Source organism: Bactrocera oleae, chromosome 5 (assembly GCF_042242935.1).
Source record: "Bactrocera oleae isolate idBacOlea1 chromosome 5, idBacOlea1, whole genome shotgun sequence".
NCBI classification, from domain to species: Eukaryota; Metazoa; Arthropoda; class Insecta; order Diptera; family Tephritidae; genus Bactrocera; species Bactrocera oleae.
Window position 1 is genome coordinate 60,494,027 of NC_091539.1, and position 25,537 is coordinate 60,519,563.

The 25,537-nt window shown below is 32.2% G+C and overlaps 3 protein-coding genes and 1 long non-coding RNA gene across 9 annotated transcripts in view; 3 read left to right on the forward strand and 1 right to left on the reverse strand.

Annotated features, from left to right (window-relative positions):
* Positions 1-3,139, forward strand: LOC106625801 (uncharacterized). The gene is made up of 4 exons (XM_014245630.3): positions 1-574; positions 1,896-2,062; positions 2,126-2,310; positions 2,550-3,139. Exons 1-4 carry the CDS (start codon positions 129-131, stop codon positions 2,883-2,885), a joined length of 1,134 nt encoding a protein of 377 aa, XP_014101105.2. The 5' UTR covers positions 1-128; the 3' UTR covers positions 2,886-3,139.
* Positions 3,140-4,081: 942 nt separating this feature from the next.
* Positions 4,082-5,739, forward strand: LOC106625772 (uncharacterized). Its single transcript, XM_014245603.3, has 4 exons — positions 4,082-4,638; positions 4,706-4,860; positions 4,919-5,103; positions 5,177-5,739. The coding sequence occupies exons 1-4, from the start codon at positions 4,148-4,150 to the stop codon at positions 5,546-5,548; spliced, it is 1,203 nt and encodes a 400-aa protein (XP_014101078.2). The 5' UTR covers positions 4,082-4,147; the 3' UTR covers positions 5,549-5,739.
* Positions 5,740-7,903: 2,164 nt separating this feature from the next.
* Positions 7,904-25,537, forward strand: part of LOC106626509 (uncharacterized) — a 32,129-nt gene continuing 14,495 nt past the window's right edge. For 2 of the 5 annotated variants that reach the window (XM_014246324.3, XM_014246363.3), the window contains exon 1: positions 7,911-8,231. The gene's annotated coding sequence lies outside the window, so the exon portion shown is untranslated. Of the gene's footprint in view, positions 8,232-25,537 lie in introns of all 5 variants that reach the window. The other 3 variants (XM_014246331.3, XM_014246341.3, XM_014246349.3) reach the window with 3 other exon arrangements.
* LOC118680832 (uncharacterized) lies at positions 20,577-22,394 on the reverse strand. Of its 2 annotated transcripts, none has more exons than XR_011396536.1 (2): positions 22,301-22,394; positions 20,577-20,949 (listed from the first exon to the last, which is right to left on the reverse strand). It is a non-coding gene; the product is annotated as an uncharacterized lncRNA (long non-coding RNA). The 2 variants fall into 2 exon arrangements; XR_011396535.1 differs by lacking the exon at positions 22,301-22,394 and adding an exon at positions 21,004-21,100.

Below are 25,537 nucleotides of genomic sequence, written 5' to 3' on the forward strand. Positions count from 1 at the left end.
CAGTAAATTTTTTATATTTGCCCATTTCACAACACATTTTGGAAATCGGATTTTTATTATTTTTATTTGTTATAAAATAACTATTTTTGGAATTTCCTTTCGGACACATTCCTCCGCGCGGCCAAATTATGAATAATAAAAATCCAGATCCAAAAAATTCCATAAAATGTTCAAAATCAATTCTGGACAACCGAATTGAATTTAAGAATGAAATCAAAAACGAAATTGCTCACGATATTAATAATGATAAGATCAAAGTATATGCGATTTATGAACAAATCATGCGACTAATAGAAAGTATTGAATTGTCACTGTTCGCGGCGGATCAGAAGTCACCGATGCATATTGCTGCCAAAATGCCACACAATGCCTTTATGTGGACCAAAGAGGCTTGGCAGGAACGCGTGCACTATGGGCTTTATTGGATGAAAGTCATTTCGAGGGCTGCAAATCGAACTTGGTTGGAAGAACGGAAAATGCAAGTGGACTTGAGACAACTAAATGATCTCGCACTTTCAATATTATTGTCGTACATCGAAAAGGAGCAGAAGCAAGAAGCATTTAAAGTGTTGCGGTGAGTATATATACATACGTATGTAGAGCTTAAAAAATATAGCGGAGATCTGCTAGAAGGTTACTCTCTCATTCCAGATTTCAAGACTTTCTGATTATATTGTAGATCAGTTTCGAAGTTTTATAAAACCTTATGAAAGTTACGAACTCCATCTTAGTATAATCTTATGACATAATATTGATGATAGTCCCAGAACTGTAGCATCCTCTTTGCACAAATATTATACTGCTTTGTTTTGGAAGGTCATTAATTTAGTGATTAAAGTAAAGAAAACAAAAACATTCTAAGTGCCGATAAAATCCATATATAGTCCCAATAGAACAAAACTTTTCCTCGAAGCTCTATATGTGTAAATAATATTATTGAAAATTACAAAATATATGCAGAAGAGTTCTCTAGTAACAGCGATTACCTACATGAATTAAAAATTAAGTAAGTATAGCTAAGTCGGTAATGCATTGATCGATATTTCCACCAATCCGGTTCGCAGTTTGTGAATACTGAATGGGAATGTCTTATTACTAAATTGACTTCTTGAGAACTATTCTATATTATATACCATGCTTATTTAACTCTGGGTTTCTAGATTCCATTAAAATTTACGTGGATCCAGGAACCAATCAATTTTGAAGTTTTATATAGAAAGATAATAGGTACATCTATTGTGCCATATAAGAGCTCCATAAAGAAGAATCTCTAGAAGCACATTTTCTCATCTGTTTATTATACGTGTAGAGTTCCAGGACCATTACAATAAACATACTTGCTATTTCAACTTAATGATAGTTTTCTACCTTGATTTTAACACAGTCCCTGCTATATGGCCCCGGTTATTAAATAGTATTATTGTAAGGTACAGAAAAGGGGGTTTTAATTTATATATTTATTTGCCTTTATAATAGACACTACACCCATGGTGGTATAACCATCAGCCGTACTGCTTGTCCAGTTGGTAAAATAACTACGTAGACCTTTCCCAGGCTTCTCTTTGTGTGTGTCTGCATCTATAAAAGTCCACCTTCTCGACATACTACCATCACAAGCTTTGGAAAATCCGGCAAATACTGCAAAATGATCGATCTATTAGGTCTAAAGATCGTAAGTTAATTCCATGGGTATGGAATTCCCATTCTTAAAATAAGCAATTTTTGAAAAACGCATAAGTACTCCTGAAAAATTTTGTAAAAGTGCAATTGTTCCTTTGCGAAGTTCGGTATATTTTTCATACATTTTACACGACTCATACAAGAAAATCAAGGAGTAGAGATCAAATATTTTAAGAAGCTTTTTTTGAAATACTTACATTTACTCATAATTCCAGATCGACCGAAGAATACAACGAATTAGACGAATTATTAAGCAAGGAGTTGATTACCAATACTAATCAATGGAATAAAATTAAAGAAGAGAAGCAGTCTTTTGACAAATTAACTGCCACTTTAAAGGCACTTGAACAACAATTCCTAAGTCTAAATATGAGGGAACTTTGTTAGTACAGTTTATAGAAAAAACATGAAAGAGAAAATAATTTCAAAATTTTCTATTACATAGTAACTCAAAAGATCAAAGAAAGATACTTAAAACGCCATAATCAGGTATCAGAAGAGCAGGCTAAACTCGCAGCTGATATTGAGATGAAAGAGGTACAAAAACAAATTGACCATTACAATAAGCGCATAGAGAGTGATGCATTCATAACAGCATATAAAAGCGATGTTTATCACAATACTATAGAGGTGAGTTTTTTTAGACGCCTGAGTTCTACTCTCTACTAAAAAGTTGTATGCAATACAAGAGAATGGTGGAACCACATTAAAGTGCTATACTATCCTGTTATTCTTTATTAATTTAGTTACGCCAGTTTTTTGAGTTAAATCAGTTACTTGTTCGATTCGCCACTTCACCAATTACGGCGTTTCGAACTCAACCCTTACAACTAGATTAAAATACAAATATAATTCTCTTATTTCCGCAGGTATTGCGCATTAAAATTGCGAATGTTGAAAAGGAGTTTGTGACTAAAGAAATAGAAACAGAAGATACGCGGCAAGTTTTGCAGACCGGCATTGCGAAATTGAAGACAACACTTGCATATCGCAAAGCGAAATTGCGTCTTTTCCGCACAGCAGTACAACACTTCAGAGAAGGCGCTATAACCGATTTTACGGAGTTGAGAAACAGTGTAAGATCACTTGCACAGTCGGATAAGTCCTTTTTAGTCAAGTCGGATAAGTCATTCATGAAGAAATCGCCGAGCACGAATGTAACTAATAAAATGGAAAGATCCAGCATGATAATAGAAGCTAATTGAAAATTAATATTAAAAAAAAGATTACAAAATAACTTAAAAATTAAAAAAAAAAATTATACACAAAACAAGAAAAATATAATAATTAAAAAATTAAAAAACGTACAATCTAAAATATAAAAAAAACAATTAAAAAAATTAAAAATTTTCCAAAAACAATAAAGCACATATACATATATTCATATTTTTAAGATAAATTAAATGTTTATACTGCCAATATAATTCGCAATAAAAGCCAAAATATATTTTTTAAACAACTTTTTTTATTAGAAGATTTTTACTAATACATTTTATATGCCTTCGTAATGTGCAAGGATAAAAATTTGCTATACCTATCCAAAGAATGTGATTGGTTAATCAAAAGAAAGAAACGCATACTACACTGAACCTTTGGACTTACGTCTTTGTTAAAGGCTTACGATACTTCTTGAGACCGAATCTAGGCATTTCTTTACCTTCATTTATGTGTCATTTAGACATTGTTAAAGGAATTTATTTAGTATAATTTAAAAGGGCTTATATGAGCAGTCAGCACTAGCATGACCTGAAGGTCATGCCCCCTTATCACAGTCACAACACTTTCTGAGGTTATTGCCTTTTGTTTATATTTAGCGAGGTCAACCACCCTCCTTAAGGTCAGTGTACTTCGCTGAGAGGAATCATCCTTTTGAGATCATTGGCCCTCTTTTTTAGCTAAGTCAACAACATTTCCTGAGGTCATTGACCCTTTTAATTATTTTTAGTTGAACCTTGTATAAAGATCACTGAACCTTTTTTGAGGTGAACGATCCTTTTGTTTACCTTTATCTAGGTCAACAACCATTGTTATCTTTTTTTTAAATTTAGCAAATCAAGAACATTTCTTTCGTTATATATAGATATATCTATTTAAGTCAACAATCTTTCCTGAAGTCATTGATCCTGCTTATTATATTTAGCCACACCTTGTATGGAGGTGAAGTGAAGTGAATGACCTTTTTTTAACATTATCTAGGTTAACAACCCTTCTGCAGTTTGTCAATGTGCCTTAGCAGTTAAAACTTAGTGGTGAAATGGTAACAATACATATTTCAAATTTAATTTTTTCCCTAGTGGCACTACTACACGAAAAAAACATCAAATATTGAAATGAAACTTTGACATAAATATTTCGAAATTAAAAAATAATTTGGATTTGAAAAGGCTAGACGAATTCACGAACTAACTTTTTTTCTTTTTCGTATGCTTTTTGAGCTCGATTTAATTGTTAATCTTTCGGCTAAATTATGCGCAAATCTTATTCTTTGGAACTAATCGCAAAAAATCCAATCACACAGCGTCTTTCGTTCCGATCCCTGCATGACGTGCGCAGGTTCAGAGCATCGGCCAGTACAGTCAGCGCAAAAAGTCTAAAGGTCGAACAACCTTTTCGGTGTTTCAACTACAAAGTGAAGCTCAAATTACTGGGCGTACATATGGTGATCAAGAAGCTAATGAACAAAATAATTTTCATAGAGGATCTGGAGCGTAACAAATTAGGCAAATTCATATATGTGCAATGTCCGGAACAGATCTTAAGTTGGAAGTACGAAGACTGGTTGGATACTCAGTCTCATAGACTGATGTGGTTTAAAGTCATCGACCACCAGATGTCACCTAGGCAATTTACAATATGGATGAAGCTGAAGAACTATACTGCTATACGGAATTGTCTGTACGAGCTGGCCGATTGTTATTTGAACAGAAACAACTATATAATGTCAATGGATGTTATGGCGTAAAAAATTAATGACAGCTTTTATTTTTTAAATTTAATTACTTTTGTTTTGTTTAATTTATTGTAGGTCCATTGCAAGATTTCATAACTTCGAGGCAGAAATTTCAAAACAAGTGCAAAAGAATCAGGCAAAGACAGGCAATGTGCGCCGCCAACTCATCGCCTTGGCTTTTATTAAACGAACCATGGGCTCGTTAACCAAAAAACCGGAAGATCTCTTTTGTAAGCAATGTGCTGTATTTTTTTAGAAAATAATAATTTCAAAATTGTTCATAAGCAGTGATTTCCAGCATAGAGAATAATTATGTCCTGCGTTTCCACAAAGTAAGAGAGGAGCAGGCCGAAATGCGCATACAATTGGCCGAAGAGCGTCTACAGAGGGAAATTCAGAAAGCAAAAAAACGTTTTTATGAAGAACAGTTTGCAACAACCTGCACAACAGACACTTACTTCAATCAGATAGAGGTGAAATTGAAGCTGTTACGCTTGCATATATGGTATGTATGTATAGAAATATATAAGAGTTTTTTTTTTTTAGAATCTCCGTGAACGCATAGCGAAGTTTACGCTACATTATGACAGCGAATATTCGAGATTAGATGGACACATAACTTATTTGAAAACAGCTATTGAAAAAATCCAACTAACTCGCTCGTTCTTGGAGGAACAGATTGCATGGTTTAAAGAGAGCCTGCGCCTTTCCAATGCAGGCATAGCGCCACCTAAACGATCAAACACGCTCAAACCTTTAATGAAAAATCTACAGTTCCATAAAGAACGTAAATTGACACTGTTACGATCTCAGAGGAGTCTTATGTCCATAAATTCACAGACGAAAAAATCACTGCGTCCCAGAACTAGGCTAACGAAAGAGGCTTCGCGCTTAATAGGTACCGAAAATCTGCAGTAAAATCATATGTTAATACAAAATTTACAAAATCCGAAAGTTAAAAAAAAAATAAACAAAAAATTTAAACAGCACATATGAAAATGTGTGTGTAAAAAAATTATATTATACTAAGCAAAATATATATGAAAATTGTGTGCAAAACATTGTATATATATTGTATACGCTAAATAAATGATTACAGTATGGAACTACTCTCGAGACACTTATTTGAAGCCATTAAACCATAGTTTGTTTATTTATTTTTAAATCAAATAAAGCAAAACAAACTATAGAATGAGGCAAAATATTCCGTAAGTTATGCAATTAAAATGTGCAACACTGTAAATTTGCTAATTAGGCATATATGTTTTTAAAGAATTTTAAATTGCATTCAACGGCAACTTTGATATCGATGCCCCAAAAAGCTGCTTATAAAAGCTTAAGAAGAAAAAGTTTTAAGCTTTTTATTTCCAGTCTTAAAGTTCAAAGCATTTCTTTTATTATGAGAGGTAATAACGAATCTGTGATCACCTACGTAGCATATAAACGTTTTCTGAGTATATGTGCAATGAAGTGCAGTGCTCTCAAATTTGAACAACACAATTCATATGCTGAATACTGTATTCTCTCACAATCTCACGACGAATGAGTAGAATGAGAAATATGATATGAGAACTTATCAAATATTTCTTGAATATAAAAAAAGGATAGTGGACAAGGACAAACAGTATATATAAAATTTCTTTTTTAACTTTATGAAACAGTTTAGGGTAGAATGAAAGAAAAAAAGAAAAGAAATAAGGATGTACTTTTCGAAAAGTTCAGTGAGCGAGGAGGAGAATTGAGAAATTCTTTTTATTTGTTGGGAGGTATTCTAGAAAATTATATATTTTTTAATTATTTTGTCCGTGAAATAAAAAATTCTCATTAACTAATTACAACCCTAAAAAAGCTATCGAACATGTATAATTAAGATTTATTTCAGATATTTTAAAATGTATTTGATGAACTTTAAAATATATAATTGATAATAAAAAATAAAAAAATTGAAAAAAAGACAATGACAAAAAATGTATAACCAGCAATTTTATATTTAATATTAGCAAACAATTTAAGGTACATAGAGAGAGAAAAAAGAGAGAAATAATATGCTATCCTTCGAGAAGTGCGGTGACCGAGAAGATAACTTCAGAAATATAAACAAAATTTGTTCCATAAGCGATCAACTCAGTCAATAAGAAGCTTAAAGAGCTAAAAGGAAGAGCGACTGCTGCAAACTCCATAAGTAAAGTATCTAACTCTGTTTCTTATAATGACTACAGGGTAGTCTAAACTCTAGAGAGTACTCAAAACTTTTGGAAGCGTAATATGGAAAAAAATGCTTTATATAAGAGGACAGAATCAAAAGTTTAGCGAATTCCGAATAAAATAAAGCAAAATGAAAAAATAGGCGCTAGAATATTAGTTTTCAAAGATATAGATAGATATAGTTTAAATAAGTTACAAAATTTTACAAATAATCGTCACTAGATTCTACGTAAGGGAGTAGTCGATTTTAGCTATATATAAGACTGGGTATATGGCCTATAGTCGGCAATTATAACGATTAAGGGTTGTATTTATTGTCATTTCACCGATTTTGAATGTTCGCACCAGCTATGAATCGTTTTATTAGCAATGACAGAATAAGAACTTTTTACTTAATTTAAATACATACTTTCCATATTTTCTCAACGTTTTCGATTGTGGAGACTTCTAGACCGAGGTTGGTTATTTGTAGATTCTTGGACTTCTTGAAATTGCAGGCACCACTAAAGTCAGCATAGTAAAGAGCACACCTAATGTAACAGCCTAAAGAACTGATTTTTGGGTATTTAAAAGCACTACTGATTTAGTATAGCATTTTAAAAGTTATAGACTATCAAAACATGCAAGCAATCAAAATTTAATTTTTTCAAAATTTCTCACTAGGGGTTCCCTTTAATATTGAAGGCAAATTTTTTAACCCACTATTTCCAACAGCCATTCAAACGTACTTTCCCTTTTGACCAGACCTCATAAGATTATACATTTTTGTAAACATTAAAAATTAAAATTTTTATTTGACAAAAATAAAAAAAAAACAATTTTTTCATGTACTTTTTAAATTATTGCATATATATATTTTTGTTGCTTAGCAACCGTAACTACCGGCTTTCTCTCAGTAGCGCCACACTCTCATCCAAACGCCAATTGGAAAACTAAAACAAACTTTCCAGTGAGCGGCACAAAGCAAACCAACTCACGCACACTCGTCGCTCTTACCACTTTCCCATCGTGTTACCACATTTTTAATGCCGCCGCCGAGTGGCTCCTTCCCATGTCGATCGGTGCGCCTAAGTTTAGTTGATTTTAGCTTTTCGTTGTGTTCGCAAGTGTTTTTCGGCGCACGTCGCGTACCCAACGACAACGTGAGTCTACGTGCGCGTTACATACATATTCGTATACATATGTATGTATAAACAAAATAATTTAATTGATTTCTTATTTTTACTGTGTATTTTTTTATTTTAACCTGACGCTTTTTAACATTTACCATGTTTTGTGCGTTCGTGTGACTAGTGCTCGAGACGCGATCGCCACTAAACAGAACGTGAGAGCGTTGCGTTGGCTGATTAGCATATTGATACAATAGTTTCAGCAGGAGGAGACAATCCCCAGCAATGTACGTGAAAACATAAAATTTGTGATTTTATTGTTCTTGTTGGTTACGATGTTGCCACTGTATATGTGTGTGTGTTTGTGTAATAGTTGATAATTGTGTGCGCTTAAAAGTGTGTTTGCTCAAGTCTGTAACAAAAAAAAAATTGAGTAAAAATAAATAAATATACATTAAAGACGGAAAGAAAACAGCGAAATTAAGCATTAACTGTGCAAACGAGGAAAACAATATAACAAAATATAAGCATTACGTACCTTTGCTATTTTCTTTTTGTTGTTTTTTTGTTTATCGCGGATTTGTTGGGATTTTATTTTGCTGGTGTTGGCTTTCTTAAAGTTTGTTGGCTTGTTGTTGTTGTTATTGTTTTGATCGATGCTATTTTTGCACGTACATTGACACTTACCGCGTTGGCTTTTATCGCTTCCAAGCGCGTTGCACATACAAGCACACATAGAAACAAACCAATATATATACTTATATATAATATGTATACATATTATATATATATATTATATATGAGAGCTATATATATATATATATATGTACATATTTTCGCCACGAAATTCTTTTGTTAGACTTTCCTGTGTGCTTTGTGGCGCTTGCCACACGTAAAAGCGCCCCCAACGCAGTGCAAAAAATATATAAAAAATATTACAACAAGAAAAAATATTTACTTCGGCTATAATACCCTTCACAGCTGTATTTCTTATAGCATACAAATATATTTAACTTTATTTTGATCGGTCAGTTTTTATGGCAGCTACATGCAATAGTCGTCTGAGCTGAACGATTTCTTCGATTATTGTAACGTTGCCTTAGCCATTGATAACTGCAAAATTTTGTGAAGATATTTCGACAAATAAAAATGCTTTCCATACAAAGCCTTGATTTTGATCGTTCAGCGTGTATGGTAGCTATATGCTATATTATATATATAGTGATGCGATCTGAACAATTTTTTATGAAATTTCAGCGTTACCTTAAAAAATAATCCGTGAATTTCGTGAAGATATCTTGTCAAAGCATGGCTAAATCAACTCAGCTGATTATTTATATACATATATACTTTATAGAAACTCGCCGTTTTCTTCGTGGCAAACTTAATATTCCTTGTTCAGGGTATAAATATAAAAAAATTAAATCAAATACAAGTTACAACAACAAATAATTTAAAATGAACTTACAAGGCAGCAAGTGGATATTAAAGCAAAAAGTCATTAAAATACCACAGCGCTGCCAGCGCCAAAATTTATGGCCGCTCTTGGCAGCGCTGTTTACCCTGCTGGAATTTAAGCTTCCTTGTCAGGCAAAAAACAAATTCATTTTATTAAATATTTGTAGATATTATATATAGGAATTACGAAGCAATATTTCAGAAATATTGGTATGTATACCTTGTGTACCCTTCCTGTTAAACCAATTAGTTGTGCGCATGCGCACAGGTTGTTATTATTTTTAAGGCCGCTAACCGCCAATAATATTTGCGCTGTCAGCATACTCGTTAACTCACATATACGTTTGTCATTTGTACTTGTACCTCGGCGATGTGCTTGTCGCGTAAAAGAGCTGCTACATAATTAAAAAAAAAAATAATAATAAAAACAAATTTAATTATCGCATAACGAAAGCGAAAAAGTGTAACAAGGTAAACAAAGTGACCATAAAAAGCAATTGCTACAACAAAAAGAGCACTCAATGGTAAACATAAACCTATTAAGCGTGGTAGTTAAGGTAAAATGAAGTTTGTAAGTAATTTGATGCAAAACCAAGAGCATTGCAAGGAGAATAATGACAATGTCAACAATGTTGTGCGCAAATACAATGCAATTTAAATGACAACAAACACCAACATAGATGTGTGCGAAATTTCATCATCCATACCTATGAATTCAATCCATGTATAGCATTTATATATATAAACATATATATATATTGTATGTATATATGTTACGTGCTACCACTACCACATTCCCCTGATAAACATATGCAACAGCTTCTCAGCGGCATTTACAATCGATACTTCAAAAGTTTATTGCAATTTTTTACATACTAAAATATATTCTGCGAAAAAGGTGAAAAGTAAACAGAAAGAAAATCAACCACCACTTTGAGGATCGCTCTCCAACAAACCAACTGTTAGAGTTTTAAGTAGCAACAAGCATTCTCATTAGACAACAGTTGCTAAAGAGCAATAAAACTTAACCGAGTGATCTTAATTCGCTTCTATTTCCATTTTTTGGAAACATGTTTTGTTTCCTTATTTATGTAAATGCATACATACATACGTCCAATATATATTTCGCTCTCATTTCCTGCTTCACTTCGACTTTCTTATTTAGTTCCGTTTTAACTGCCAATAATTGGTAATCGTAGATCTAGTTTAGAAACCCAACGAGAAATTGAAAATAAATAATGATTTGTTTTTGCGAAAAGAACAACAAATAAAATTGCAACATTCGGTAAATGAAAGTTGGACGCGCCTCACATTGAACCAGCTTGTTCTTAAATACAATATTTACGAAAGCCATTATTCTGATTATGCTTCAAGCTTTAGCGTATATGCTCTCTTTCTACCGTCCGTAACGTAACGTAAAAATTTTATTTTTGCCGAAAAACGAGTCAGCTAATTGCTCTCTTACAACGGAGAGTTGCCTATTTCAATATTTTGTAGTAATTATAAGATAAACTTCAATATATTTAAACTAGTTCAGAATCACACTCGAATACGTTGGCACTACAAGCATAACTTTTGGAAAATTTTCTTTGATATGGATGGTCAGTACGGAAGTGCGGCACGTCGGTCACTAACTTAATCATTAGCAAGATTGAGTCACGTAATGCCATAAGCAAGACAGTGGTGAGAGGCAAAGTAAAGCTGTCAAACTCTCAGAGAAATTGTAAAAAAAAATTTCTCTTCTTCTTTCGTTCATGACGTTACAAACTAAAGTAATTTTCTGTCAGATTTATTCTACAAAACTTAAGCGAACAAAATTGTTGCAATCTTCTGGATAATTTTATGGCACTTTATTATTTTTGAAGATAAGAATTGGATAGTATGTTCATAGATTATGGCGTATGAGAACAAACATAAAGAGATAAGCCAAAAATCTCGCACCGTTTACATAAATGCATTTTCTATCCAAAACTCTTATTTATTACTCTACGTAAGTGAAATCGAGAGCATTATAACTGCGAACGAAGTCATCATCCATTCAACTATTCGGTACCATTCTTGTGGTACAATTTTTTAAACTTCAAAAAAACTCAGTCTCGCCTGAAACTTCTTTCCAGCGCCCATTTCTTTTAAGTCTGAGTACAGGAAAATATCGCTGAGGGGGGCAATCGATAAATGCGGTGTGACCAATTTTAAAGATTCATCTTTCTTTTGGTATCCCGATTATCGTGGTGTGGGGAACTATAAATTTCTACCGCCGGACCAAAATATCAAAGAATATTATTTTGGCATTATACGTCTTTTACTTTAAGTTATTCACCTGAAACGGCCAGAATTATTGGCGAACTCTTGATTCCTTCATCACCATACTACACCATGTCATACTGCAACCTTTTTTTGCCAAAACTCGACTCATATCGTTTCGCAACCAACGTATTCGTCTGATTTGGCTTCGTACGACAGCCATTTTGACACGATTGAGGAGATAAAAATCGAATCGAATAAGATCTTGAATGCTATACCGAAAAAAGACTATTCCGACTGTGCCGAGGACTGGAAAAAGCCTTGACAAAATTGCGTTTTGATCGGACAGGGATTACTTTGAAGGGGATGAAATTGGTTTGACCAAATATATCAAAAAGTAGGTAAAAGTTTACTTAGTTTAAAAATACCTCGGTATGTACACACACGCCCTTTAACGTCTGGAGAAAATAAATAAAAGCGCACTTATGCAAACAGCGAATTCGAAACGACCTTGTTGCGTGCGCCTGCCTTTCAGCTCTTCATTTCTCCGTCGCGCCGTTGTGCTAATTGTAAATATTTACATATGTACAGATCGCTGTCAAAATTACTTAAATGTGACTTGTGTCTTGCCTTATATACATACAGATATGTATAGAGAACAACCACAGCAAGTAGATATGCATTTCCATTGTGAATGACCTAAAAAGCAAGGTGAATTCTGCCTACTATTGCTTGTCGCATTTTGATTGCATTCGAATAACAACTAAAGTGAATAATTATCAAATTGACTAGAGCAGATAATTAGACAGACAATTAAAGTGTGAAAACTCGTTTTAAGCGGAATACTAATGCATTTTAATATACTTAGTGATAAACATAGTAGAAAGTTTTATATAATATTATTATATAGAGTTTCCTTAATTTTGAAACATAAAAGTACTACTTTACTAGCTAAATCCGTAAACATATATTGTATATATACAAGTATATATAGTATATAACAAAACATTCTTCCGTCTTCATTATTTCGCCAAAATTAAGCAGATAACAATCAACTGCGGCACAGTGTGGGCCTCGAAATACCTCATAGCGTGTACACATGCAGAATTATTATTATGGCAAGACATAAACAATTCTCGCAATCGCATATTTCTCATAGCCTAATTCGTATTATGTTAAATCGAAATGGAATTGTAATCAATTTCACTTGCGAACACATCAAAGTGTTTTCATTAGTTGATTTGGTAAAATTTATTGCTCAACTAGTTCTCATTGTAGTCGTTGCGTAATTCAAATTTTTATTTTGTTAATATTTATTTGAATTGTTCATGTGCTAATACATACGAATTAATCATTCATCAGCTTTCTTACCATTTTTTTTTAAATTTATCAGCTGAGAACGCTGCAAGCAGTGACAGTTCACAATCAGCTGTTTGGCTAATGACATTTGAGCTTTTATTTCACCAATTTATATCAACTATAACCTAAAGTGGAGACTTTGTGGGGATCTTAATTTTTTTTCAAAAACTTTTTTATTTCCTTCAGATGTTCGACAAAGCTTTCTCCACCGCTTCAACTATAATCATGAATTTAACGTTCCTCCGACTACCTTCTTCAGCGACTTGAAAACTTTGCTTTTATATAACTCTATGTACGTATTTCTGAAGATTTTTTATTGAATTTTCATTAGATAATATATTCCAAGCCCAACACAATATTTTCTGCTTTCTTTTATTATTTTAGTTCTGTAGATTTCTTGCGCGCTTTGTACACCTACATAAGTGCTGATCATTTATAAGAAGTGGCTTTGCGCGCGACAAATTATTTCGAATAGTTCTCTGCTGATTTTTACTTCACATGTGGGAGTAACCTATCGTGAGACAGTTTACATGCATTGCATCAAGACAAAGTCATAAAATAATTGTTAAGATCGTGGCCAGAGATAGAAACATTTGTTGTTCATCATCCACAACGTTCTTTTCGTGTAGGCAATTACGTTCAGGCACAGCAATCTTTTCATATTATTAGCCCAAATTCTTGTATGCTTCGAATTCTTTTGCATTAGATAATAATATGGTTCGTATTCATTTGAAAATCACCACTAATCAAAATGAAAAGGTATACCAATATTACAGCAGCGAACTACGAAGAAGAAGAACCCAAAATGTTTAACCCACGAGCTGCCTCTCCCTTTTTCGCTCTGCTCACTCTTTTACAAACTTGCAGTAGTCCTAACAAAAATTGCTGTGTTTGAACGGAGTTTAACTTTTACAAAAGCATATCCATTTCACGAATAGAAAGACGTGTTGGGTTTATTACTGCGCCACTACATCTGTTGTTCAACATATTAGAAATTCCTAAAGTCCGTTAAAATCAAACCAGAAAATAAGTGTGAAGGTAGATACATAAATTCAAAGTAGGAGTGAACATGACCAAAACATGGTTACAAAAAAATTTAAAAACGCCTCATAGTTCCGGTATGTAGAAAAAATTTACTCGACATCAAAGATCAAAAAATAAAAATAAATTAAAATTAAAAATTAAAGATCATAACATAATCTATAGAATATGTATAAATACTTTTTTCTAAGACCTACCGTGTCTGAGATCTTTGAATATCTAGATTGACCGTTTTATTATTACCCTGCACACATTTTACATTAATACGTCTGATGCTTGAAGCTCCAGAAGTAGTTTTTAAAAAATTAAAAGAAATTTAAAAATTAAAAAAAATTTTATGAAGAAATTAATGCCTGTTTACATCTCAGATAAGAATAAAGTCAATGAGTCTGAAATCTATTATATAACGTCTATAAAAAAATATCCGTTATTTTTACATTAACTCAAAAGTTTTATTTAGAATGATCCCATTGAAGTCTAATATGCAACATTCTGTTCTATAACTCTGATGTCAACTCGGGTTAGCGACTAAAAGAAAAGAAGATGTCCGGTCACAAAGAATTGATCTACAAGTATTTCGAGAACTCGTTAACTGTTTCAATCAAATTGGTTTTATTTTTTAACTTTTATTTTACAATTTTTATTTTATATTCTATAACATTTAAGCCTTTTATAATTGTTTAAATATTATTTTACTTAAAAAAATAAATCAGAAAACATTTTTCAAAGCTTTTGAATAACATGCGAAAAATTGTGGATTTTTACAACAGTTTTTAAATAACTTGAATTAAATATTCGGAAACCTGTAAAATTATTATCCAATGCATGCTTTATACGTAGGAAATACCGTTATATACTTTATATGCAATTACCGTTGTATATTTTATATATATAACTGCATAAGCCTGCATACAAAGTTTTGTACTCAAAGCCCTATGCGCCTCTAAAAGTCAATGAACAGCTGCGCTAAGGTTTTTAAAACAATAATAAAAACCTAAAACATTTATTGGCGAGTGGTTAACGAACAAAATTTGCATTTCTATGCGAAAAGTTTGTATATATGTATATTTTATTTTTTCGATGTTTTATTACTTGGTTTTTGCTATCGGTAATATCTATAGTTGGACGTTGACCAACAAAAAAACTATGCTGGTATACATACTTATGAGTGCATATTTTCTTTCACTACTTTTTCTACTGCATATATTTACGTGCATGCATACATAAGTATGTATGTATGTGACTATATTAGGGTGGGTCAAAAATACGCATTTTTTTTCTCGCTTGGAACCCTGTAAAAAGTAAAAACCTTCTAAAAAAGTCTATCGAAGTATGAGCTCTTAATTGTAACGGGAAGGGTCCTCCGTCTTGCAGTTTTCAATTTTTTTTTCTTATTATGAGATAGCAAATTTCTAATTTCGTTTTCAACTACCTGAAAAAATAGCTCGTTTCATAGATTTTGTAGGAAATTGAATGCTCTATAAAACAGTGTTGTATAATTCTTCGATTAAGTTCAGCGTTTACGATATACTTGTATCCATCTAGATTTTCATAGCAGTGTCTAAGAAACTATTTTTTAGAGTACCAAACAAAAAATACTATTCGATTTTTGGCCAAGCCTAATATATATACAGATATATTGTTTTATTACTTGACTTTGATGCATTTCCAACTCTCTCGCCGCTATGATTATGTGCTTGGCATAAACTTGGCAGGTCATGCGTTTAAAATATGCCATTAAGCCAACAATTCAAACAACAATGGAAAAGCGAAAAAGAGGTCAATTGCCGGGAATTAAATTCTCTTTTTATGTATACAAAACAATATTTTATGTGGTTTTCTTATGGTGATTTTGTTTCCAGCTCTTTGTTGTTGTTATATTGCGCTCTGTTGTATTTTTGATTTATGTGTATATTCTTTTTGTGAACATATGTTTCATACACACACACACACATATATATATATACATACGTATACAAAACATAACTACAAGCTTTAATGATCTGTTGCGTCGCTGCACAAGCGTCAGCCATATGGAAGCGCCGCAAGTCAGGCGGACAGGCGGACAGACGGACGGACGTGCGCCAGTTAATGCATTTGATGCGTGAAGTTGAAAAGTTTTCACCAAATGCAATTTCGAACAATAAATTAAGCATCTAAACTGACATTTCTATGTGTGAGTGAATATGTATTTGTGCTTGTACCATATGTGTGTGTAGGTAGAATTTGTAGAAAATCGCTCTTAGCGTGCCAGCCGAAATATTTTCACGTCATGGTGTGATGCATGCTTAGTTAGCTACTATAATCATGTAACGGTATTCCTCTTTCTAAAATGCTGCTGTCGGCTATGCAACCGTACATTCATATAAACGACTAAGTGAAATTCCGAATTGTGTAAAAACTGTTAAAATGTAGGAAATTAGTAATTATCTGCCAACTACCGGGAATCGCTTTAAACTTTCCATTAATCAGCGTTGAGGTTTTAAGCTGCATCAGTAAATAAATGCTTCTGTTAGTGTAAATTGACTTTCAAGCTCTATAAATCGTAAACGTCAGATGAAATTTGCCTGTAGAGAGGTGAGGAGAAAGAGTTGGAGTAATTCTCGAAAGGTTAACGGGTGAAGTTAGTTTAAATATACAGCTAATGCAGGCATTTTTTAATTTAAGAAATTTCCTTGGTTTTAAAAAATTATATCTATGTATGTTGAATGAAAAATGTATCGATATCTTTGTAAATTTTTTTTTAAAATATTATTAAAAATTTTAATTAAATTTAATTAAATTTTTCTAAAACATTTTGTTTATATAAGTTAAAATTAATCGATATATTTCAAAATTATAGACAATACGTAGTCTATATAATTTAGAAAAAAATTAATCGATAAATTTCAAAGGTAATTAAAATTTTGGTCTAAAAAACTTAAACTTAATTCAACATTTTTTTAAAAAATTTGGTCTATATAATAATTTATAAAAAAATTTCTCAAATTCAAAGGTATTTACAGTTTTGGTCTATATACCTTAAAAAAAATTAATCGATACATCAAAATTTTCGACAAAACATATTCTATAGTATTTAAAAAAAAATTAATCGATAAACTACAAAAGTATTTAAAATTTTGGTCTATACAACTTAAAACAAAAATTAATCGATATATTTCAAAATATCGACAAAACATGATCTCTATAATTTAGAAAAAAACTAATCCATAAATTTCAAAGGTATTTAAAATTTTGGTCTGTATTATTAGGAAAAAAAATTAATCGATACATTTCGAAACTATCTAATACATTTGGTTTATATAATTTGGAACAAAATTAGTCAATATATATTAAAATTATATAAAAAATAAATCGATAAATTTCAAAGTTATTTAAAAAAATTGTCTGTATAGTTTAGAAAAAAAATGAATCGATATATTTCAAAATTACTTTCACAATTATTTTAAAAATTTGGGCTATATAATGTAAAACTAAAATTAATCGATATATATCAAAATTTTGGGCAAAATGTGGTCTATATTATTTAGAAAAAAATTAATCGATAAATTTCAAAGCTATTTAAAAACTTGGTCTGTATGATTTAGAACAAAAAATATGACAATTATCTAAAAAATTTAATAAATAAAATGTAGAACCAAAATTAATCAACATATTTCAAAATTATTTTGAAAATATAATTTAAAACAAAAACTAGTCCAAATGTTTCGAAATCTTTTGAAATGTAGTCTATACAATTTAGAATCAAATTTAATTGATATACATATTACGATATTATCACATAAAAAATTATATCTTTACAATTTAGCATACAATTAGACGATATCCATCAATAGATCACTTCATTGGCAAACTAAGGCATGATTTTGATCAATGATCTCGACCTCACGATCCTATGATCATTATTTTTCCCATATATACGTACATCTGAACAAGCCATCATTACAAAAATAATGAAATTATTAAAATTTTTGTTCTTTTCATATACAATTTGATATCCCGTTGCGATTTTTATTTAACCAATAGTGGGTTAAAAAATCAAAAACCATTATGGGGGTCTGACGCCACAGGTAGTCGCAAACACAAGGTCGCTAAACAACTGGAACGCTTTGCATGTGGTAAACTTCGGCTAATACTTGGTTTTGCCATTAGTCATTAGTGTGACTGAATAGTGTCAGTCATCATTTAGCACGTTTTACAAAACAAGAAAAAACATACGCAAAAAAAAAACAACAATAATTTGCAATGCGAAACAGTATCGTCTTACACAGTTACCGGTAAAAGGTACTCTTCCGTTTTTGGGTCATACTTGATTTACATATATTATATATCTATAAACCATACACAACATACATACCCCAGTGACTGGAGTGCATACATTTCTAAGCCTTTATTTGCCAATATCTACAAACTCACAGCTTAAAATAGTCGAAAAGCATTTTGGCATAACAGCACGAAGCCATCAAGTCAAACCAAGAATTTATGTAAATTACCGGCGGCAAACATATGTACATATGTCAAAGTGAAGCGTACACACCTTTGCTCAAACAGGTAAGACGCTTAGAATGCCGACAATAACAAAGTTAGCGCTGAATTCTCAAAATCTATTTATCAGAAAATGCGAAGAAAACGACGAAGAGTGAACGACATTGCTGCAAATAGTGGTAGTTGGCGCTCTCTTCTAATTGAGCGCTCGAGCGCGGTTTCGAGCTAACAAAACACACTTGAAAAGCTAGAAACATTGACAGCTGCGCATGGGAGATATTTGGAATTTAGCGCGCTCCGGCGCTTTCCAATAATGTAAGCTGTATGCATGTTTATTAGGTGAGCGTTGTTGATCTGACAAGATCAGCTAAGCGATCAATAGGTGCGAGAGCGCGATCATTGTTGCCATATTGATTATTTCGTTGAATTAATGGTAGAAAAACCAATTGAAATTTACTAAATGGAATTTTGCTTAGATTACCTTAAAAGTTTTAAATGTAAGGTAAACGAATGTGGAAAGCATTTGTAATGAAGAAATTATTAATTTGCATACGAATTAGGCTTGTTCGTTTGTCTGCCCGTCTTTCTGTACATACGTAAACAAAAGTAATGTTGCAATCTGCGAAGAAGTTTTTTAGATCGAATCAGTCAGCCACCATACAAACTGACCAATCAAAATCAGGTTCTTGTATGGTCATCTTTTGCACTTGTGTAGGGTGTTATAGAATCAGTGCAACTGAAGTTAACGTTTTTTGCTGGTTTTTTTTTTCTTTTTTGCCTCAAAGTGTGGTCTTTTAAATACCGTAATTGTCAATTAAATACTAATTGGATTATTAGTTAATTTTATCAGCTTAAAGTTAATCGGAAACAGTTGGTCGATGTTCATCATTTCTTTCAACTAAGTTTTCTATATGTATAACCAGGGTTCTTTATTATTTACCCTCTTAACCGAAGAAAATTTTTTGATTGGCTCTGTCCGACTTATATTTCGTGCTGATACGCGAAACATTCCTGACTTTGCTATATTTGGAAAGGAGAAGGTTTATTCTATATTTCAGCAAAATTTCGATGTTTCAAATGCCGGGTTCTTTCTTTCGAGTTCTTTTACCAGATACCTTGTTAAAAATGAAGTTAAGTAAGAAGGTCTATAGGCAAGTTCTATCCTATAATATATTGTATTAGAATTGAATTTACTGACCAAATTTTTCGTATATTATGAGTTCTCTGACTGCTTTCTGTTCCTAAAAGACATAAGCGCGAAAATATAGCCAACTAGGTTGGTAATATATGAATTCGCACGAAGTACAACAAATCTATGTATAATTTATGTTAGATTGTTTTTCATCTAGATTAACATATCCAACTTGAAATCTGGCACTAACCTATCTATTCGATCACTTAAACGCTAAAATTGAGAATCTGCATTAACATACCTTAAACGTTCAGAAAAGTCGGTTTCTTCTATAAATTTTTTACCCACATACATGCATATGTAAATCCATTTGTGTTTCTTCATACAAATTTACGAAAATCTAATCCAGCCCAGCTTGTGAAATCCGTAGTCATTCGCATTGGCGCCTTTAATAATACACAAGCCGGTTATTTAGTTGCACCACGGACGTTGGGTGGGTGGCACATACTTTTATGAATTTAAACCATATGTGCGCATGTTGTCGTCTCTTTGTAAACCGACTACAACTCCAACAATTTTACTATTATGGTATTTATGTATAAACAAACTTCTCTTTCAAGTCTTATTTGTACATAAAACTGATAGGTGTATTAATGAACAAAACAAAAGTATCGCATTCCCAGCCAGCGGCATTACAATGGGACTTTTCTGAAAATCATTTAGAAATACTTCTGGAGGCAAGCTTTGGTTACTCAAGAACTCAAAAAAATTAAATAAAATGGTTACTAAAGAGTGATGACCAGAATGTGTGCTCTAGAGAACTGAAGTGGTCAAAATTTGAAAATTTTGTTAAAATTATAATCATCACATAAAAAAAAATTTTCCAAAAAAATTTTTGAATTAAAATATTCAGTTAAAAATATGATTTCAGAAATATATTGTATGTACTTATATGTGCATGTACTTCTCGTGCCACTGTGCACTCTATCGAACTGCCGCTTTGTTGTGGGAAGTGGCGTTGAAAATCCAAACAAAGCGGCCAACTGCTGTCACAATCGCTAACATTTCACATACATATTTTACTACTTAATTTTTTTGCGTGCAACTACTACAATAAATTTGTTTGCTGCCCGTTTCGGCCAAAGCCAATTCGAGGTTGACTGCACATTGGCTGTCCGCTTGTGGTCTCGCTGGTCCATCATAAATGTTTGAATTGAACATAATATTGAATTTTCGTGTAGGCGTTTTTGTACAAGCACATTATGCGTTGGACGAATATGGCAATGCTGCAAAAAAAGAAATAAAAGAAAACATAACAACAACAATAAAAAATACAACACTGAAATCGGTTTGTGCTTTTCTATTTAGCGCCAGGTTTTGAAAATTTTTTTCTTCGAAATATTCGAAATTGTTGTTCGAAATAATTAAAACTTTCATTTTTTTTAACAAATTGCGCTATTAGTAAATAATTTTAATTTTTATGAATTCGTTTTTGGATCTCGTTGCTATGTTTGAAAGAAAAGTTTACAGTATCGTTGTAACTAAATTTTTTCATAGCACTAATAAAAATTGTATTATTAAATGAAAAAATGGAAAAATGTTATTCTAAAAAATAAACATTGTTGTCACATTTACCATGAAAATTATTTCTATTAGAATTAGGTGCTAATATTAAAATTTCCTACGTTTTTGAGCCGAATACAATATATATATATAATAATATAGATCAAAAATTAAACAGGGTTGCCATATGTGTATGTTTCCATTATTAAAAATATTGAAAAATAGACGTGAATATTAAAACTTTTTTATTTTCTCTAGCGGAATTTAAAACCTGTTTTTCAATTTCAAAGATAAATAAGGTTGCCGTATCTTTTAAATTTGTATTAAACAAAATTTTAAATAAATGATTGTGAAAATATTTTAAAATTTTTGTGTCCGTATACTTTTTGGAACATATTATGTAAAAGTAAACAGGGTTGCCATACATTTTAAATCTTGTCAGAAAAAATCATTTTAGCTAAATCATATCAGAATATGAAAGTTTTTCAGTTTTAGAGCAGAAAATGTAATACATATGTATATGAAGGGGCTTTGTGTAGGGTTGCCGCATAATTTTCGGAAAGAGTATTTATAATTAGAAAATTGATATACATATGTACACGTTTCACTAATATTTGTTCATAAAACAAATTAATTTTGCAAAGAGAAAAATTATTTAAATAGTAAATAGTTGGAACGAGTATTATGAAATGTTTTGTATGAAAATCTGGCTCTCCAACCTATAATTAATAAGTTTCAGAATGAGGTTGCTTTGGAACAATATAAATCAGGGTGTAACAGATTCTTGCTGGTGAACTGTAGCTAATCGTTTTCGCATATGGTTGACCAATATATTTAGGGAAAGTTACTGCACTAAGTCATAGATTTCTATGTGGACTGCACTCGCCTCACCCCTCCAGTTTTTGTCTAACATCTTACCTGTAGTATTATAGGCATATCATCAGAATGTAAAACAAATTGAAAAAAAATATGGACAATCCATCGTTTTATGATTCAGTGCGCTCTCTCTATCTCTCTTTCTCTATTTTCCCTCTCAGTAGAGTTCGAAAAATTTCATTTGCTCACAGAACTTACAGAAAGATCAACAAACAGTTACCGAGTCAAAATTTTTCAAGTAGCTGGAATAAAAAATCACTGCCGCCTGTGAAACCACGCTCAGCTGTTGCTTTCTACCTGTAAAAATTAAAACGGTAAATCAAAGCTTATAAAAGCACATTGTGAAATGAATGCATTAACTATAAATTATGACAGCCTTTGTATAGGTATATAATGTCGTATGTGTGCAGCTCATGCCAAAAGTTGTAAATTTATTTCATGATTAACTTCCGCCGTGCACAAGCTAAGCTAAGCCCATGGTTTTACCGCAATAGGCCGCACAAATCCGGCATTTGACTGCACTGATGTGATAGCATATATATACATACTCGTACATACATATTTACAGCTTTTATACAAATACTTACAAGCGTTTATGTGAAACTCTCATGAAATTATAGGAAGTGTGCCCACACGCAGCCAAGTGTACATACTGTCTTAAGCGCCAAACGCGTTTGAAGAAGTGGGAAGCGCGTGGCCCGTTAGCACTTGCAAGTGGTCAGTGTTTGTTGTGATTTTCCCATTGACTTTTGTGATCTGCGTATTCACATTTTATTAATTTTTTTCTCTTTGGCTTGAAGTGTTTTGTCATTCAAAGCCGTGTTTGGGCGTACAATTTTGCTTGTGCTTTTCCGTGGCCAAATTAAGCTCCATAATTACATGTACATATGTCTGCATGTATTGGTGTGTGCACACCGCTGGCCGAGGTCATTCAATTGCGTTGAAGATTTAAATTGCGGACATTAATTTGACCGCCCACAATTATTTTGTTATTTATGATAGACTTTTAAAAAAATTGCTCTTGAATATTTGGAGAGCGTAGCAGTCGCGAATGAATGGACACACTTTTTTGGTAGCTACAAGATGCCGTTTCAAATGAATGTCAACATTTCCTGAAATATCAACAAGCCAAGCTAGTATGCCACATATATGATGAGTTTCGTGGCAATAGTTGGTTGGAAAGGGTATATGAAAACTTAAAAGAATTCAGATTTTGGCAAGAATAATTGAGACATTTTAAAAAAAGAAGCAAAATAATTTTTTATAACTTCATGCACATTGATAACCACGCCCAAAAATAACAATGGGAGTTTGATTCAAGATTACTCTTGAATAGTTTCGTTGGCCTTAAACATTGATTACTGATAATACTTGACCCATATGAACCCGATTTCTAGTTGATCGATAAAGATTAATTCTCACAATCTTGGTCAAGGCAGAAAACTATTTGTTTCTAAAGTTTGCTAAAGTCTTAGGTCTATAACTATGAATTAAATTTTGAATGAGCTTTTCAAAAAAAAAAATTTTTTTTAATTATCGGCATACGCTACATGCCACCGTCGTATATTCGTTCCAATTGGAAAGTCAATTATTCACTTCACCCTTTTAAAAAGATATAGTCTCCGTCCTCCTTTATCATCACGCGCTAGTATCGCATTAAAGATTTTCAGCGTCAGCGACTATTATGCATCCTATGGACATGTTCTGAAAAGCGATTTTAACTAATGACCGGTGGTTATGATGCTGACTCCATAATTCAGTCGTTGTCCACAGACAGGTGATCTCTTTTCATACTCCCATGAGTTGATTCTGATGCCAAAACTTTCTATTTGTCATCCTACCTTCAAACATTTTTCGGGAACTGCAACCCTCCGGCAGTATTTTAAGCTTCGAGTGCAATTATTTTCGTCCCACTCTTTTGCGTTCGACAAATCCACCTTGATAAGAGGTCTTAAGTATCTTCTGTTATACTCGAATGTGGTCCTAATTAGTCACATCTAACTGTAATTATATATTGCAGAGCAATTTTCTCTCTTTCTTCTGAAAAAATACAATTCTGTCTTCCTTCTATTTCCCATCAATGAAAATTTTTCAAAACTTATAAGAGCATTTTTTCAACTCAGTAGACAGTCGAAAAAAAAAAATTATTGAATAAGAGCATGCAGCTCATAATGCTTAGGATATTATTAATATTATTTTTGTATACATTTAAAGAAACACTAATAGCCGGCCATCTGTTCAAACAAACAAATGGTTGTTATTAAAATATTTTTGTAAAACACTGAAAAGAATTGTTCGCAGACAACATAACTTTCACCAAGCAGATTGGCGTCCGCGAGACAGGCATAAATTCAAGGCCCAAGTTCAAAAACAGTGGCATTCCTGGCAAGTATAAACAACATAAATTTTCACAGCAATTTTCACCATATGAGCCGACATTAGGGTGTAGCGATTTCGTACGAAATTCCCTTTTTGGTTTTATGGATATTAAATAAGTATTTAAATTTTTCAGTGCACCGAAAGAATTCAAAAAAAAAAATGTTATCTTTCCACAAACTTAAATATTTTTACCTCAAAAACTTCATACAATAAATACGTAACCTCAATGCTAAATAGTTTTTAATAATCACATTCAAAGTTCTAAAAAAACATTTTCAAAACCAATACCATAAGGGAAGAATTTATTAATAGGCTTGTTTAACAATTGTATTTCGTTGCTAACTAATATATAAATTTTTTATATACCTACATAAGTTGCATGAAAAGAATTACAACTTATCCTGAGCACACAACAACAATATCTGAGCACACTTGGCTACGCCTTTGTCTATTCCCACGTGTCTAAATCTAGTGAAAAAAATTTAAAAATCAATCACAATCGATCATTAAGCCTTATCGGTTATTACCTGTTTGTATAAAACAATGAAAACCGTTCAAAAAAAAAGTTATTAAAAACTAAATAAAAGTAATCTATGTCGTGTGACCATTTACACCACTTTAAGGAAATTTTCCATATCAGAGTGCGTTAAAAATAAAAATTAAGTGTGATTCACGCGCTCAAATCAAATATTGAAATATATAAAAAAAGCTTTAAGGTCAGCAAGTTCATGCGCAAGCATTCACACGGTGATCAGCCGCTAGGCGATTGAATGCACATTTATTTTTTACAGCGCTAAAGAAAACATTTTATTTGCAATTTCTTTTAATTTTCAGCATTTAGCATTATCGTGCTTTTTTCTGATTTTACAAATGGCAACATGCATTTTATGCCACTTAATTTTAGCACAACAAACAAAATTTGTTTGCCACTTTTCGGTGTGTTCGCCAAGTGGCCTGTAAGAAAACGAAACGCAAAAAAAGTGTAATAAATTATAAGCAATAATATAACCGATAGTAAGGCGAGCTTTTATAAGCAAGCGAACGTATTTGAGTTAA

Excerpts from the sequence above, each read along its gene's own strand:
- LOC106625772 (XM_014245603.3), top strand. The coding sequence starts at position 4,148 with ATGCGCAAATCTTATTCTTTGGAACTAATCGCAAAAAATCCAATCACA. Across the intron at positions 4,861-4,918 it reads AAAACCGGAAGATCTCTTTT|TGATTTCCAGCATAGAGAAT; the intron begins GTAAGCAATGTG and ends GTTCATAAGCAG. Across the intron at positions 5,104-5,176 it reads CTTACTTCAATCAGATAGAG|AATCTCCGTGAACGCATAGC; the intron begins GTGAAATTGAAG and ends TTTTTTTTTTAG.
- LOC106625801 (XM_014245630.3), top strand. The coding sequence starts at position 129 with ATGAATAATAAAAATCCAGATCCAAAAAATTCCATAAAATGTTCAAAA. Across the intron at positions 2,063-2,125 it reads TCTAAATATGAGGGAACTTT|TAACTCAAAAGATCAAAGAA; the intron begins GTTAGTACAGTT and ends TCTATTACATAG. Across the intron at positions 2,311-2,549 it reads TTTATCACAATACTATAGAG|GTATTGCGCATTAAAATTGC; the intron begins GTGAGTTTTTTT and ends TTATTTCCGCAG.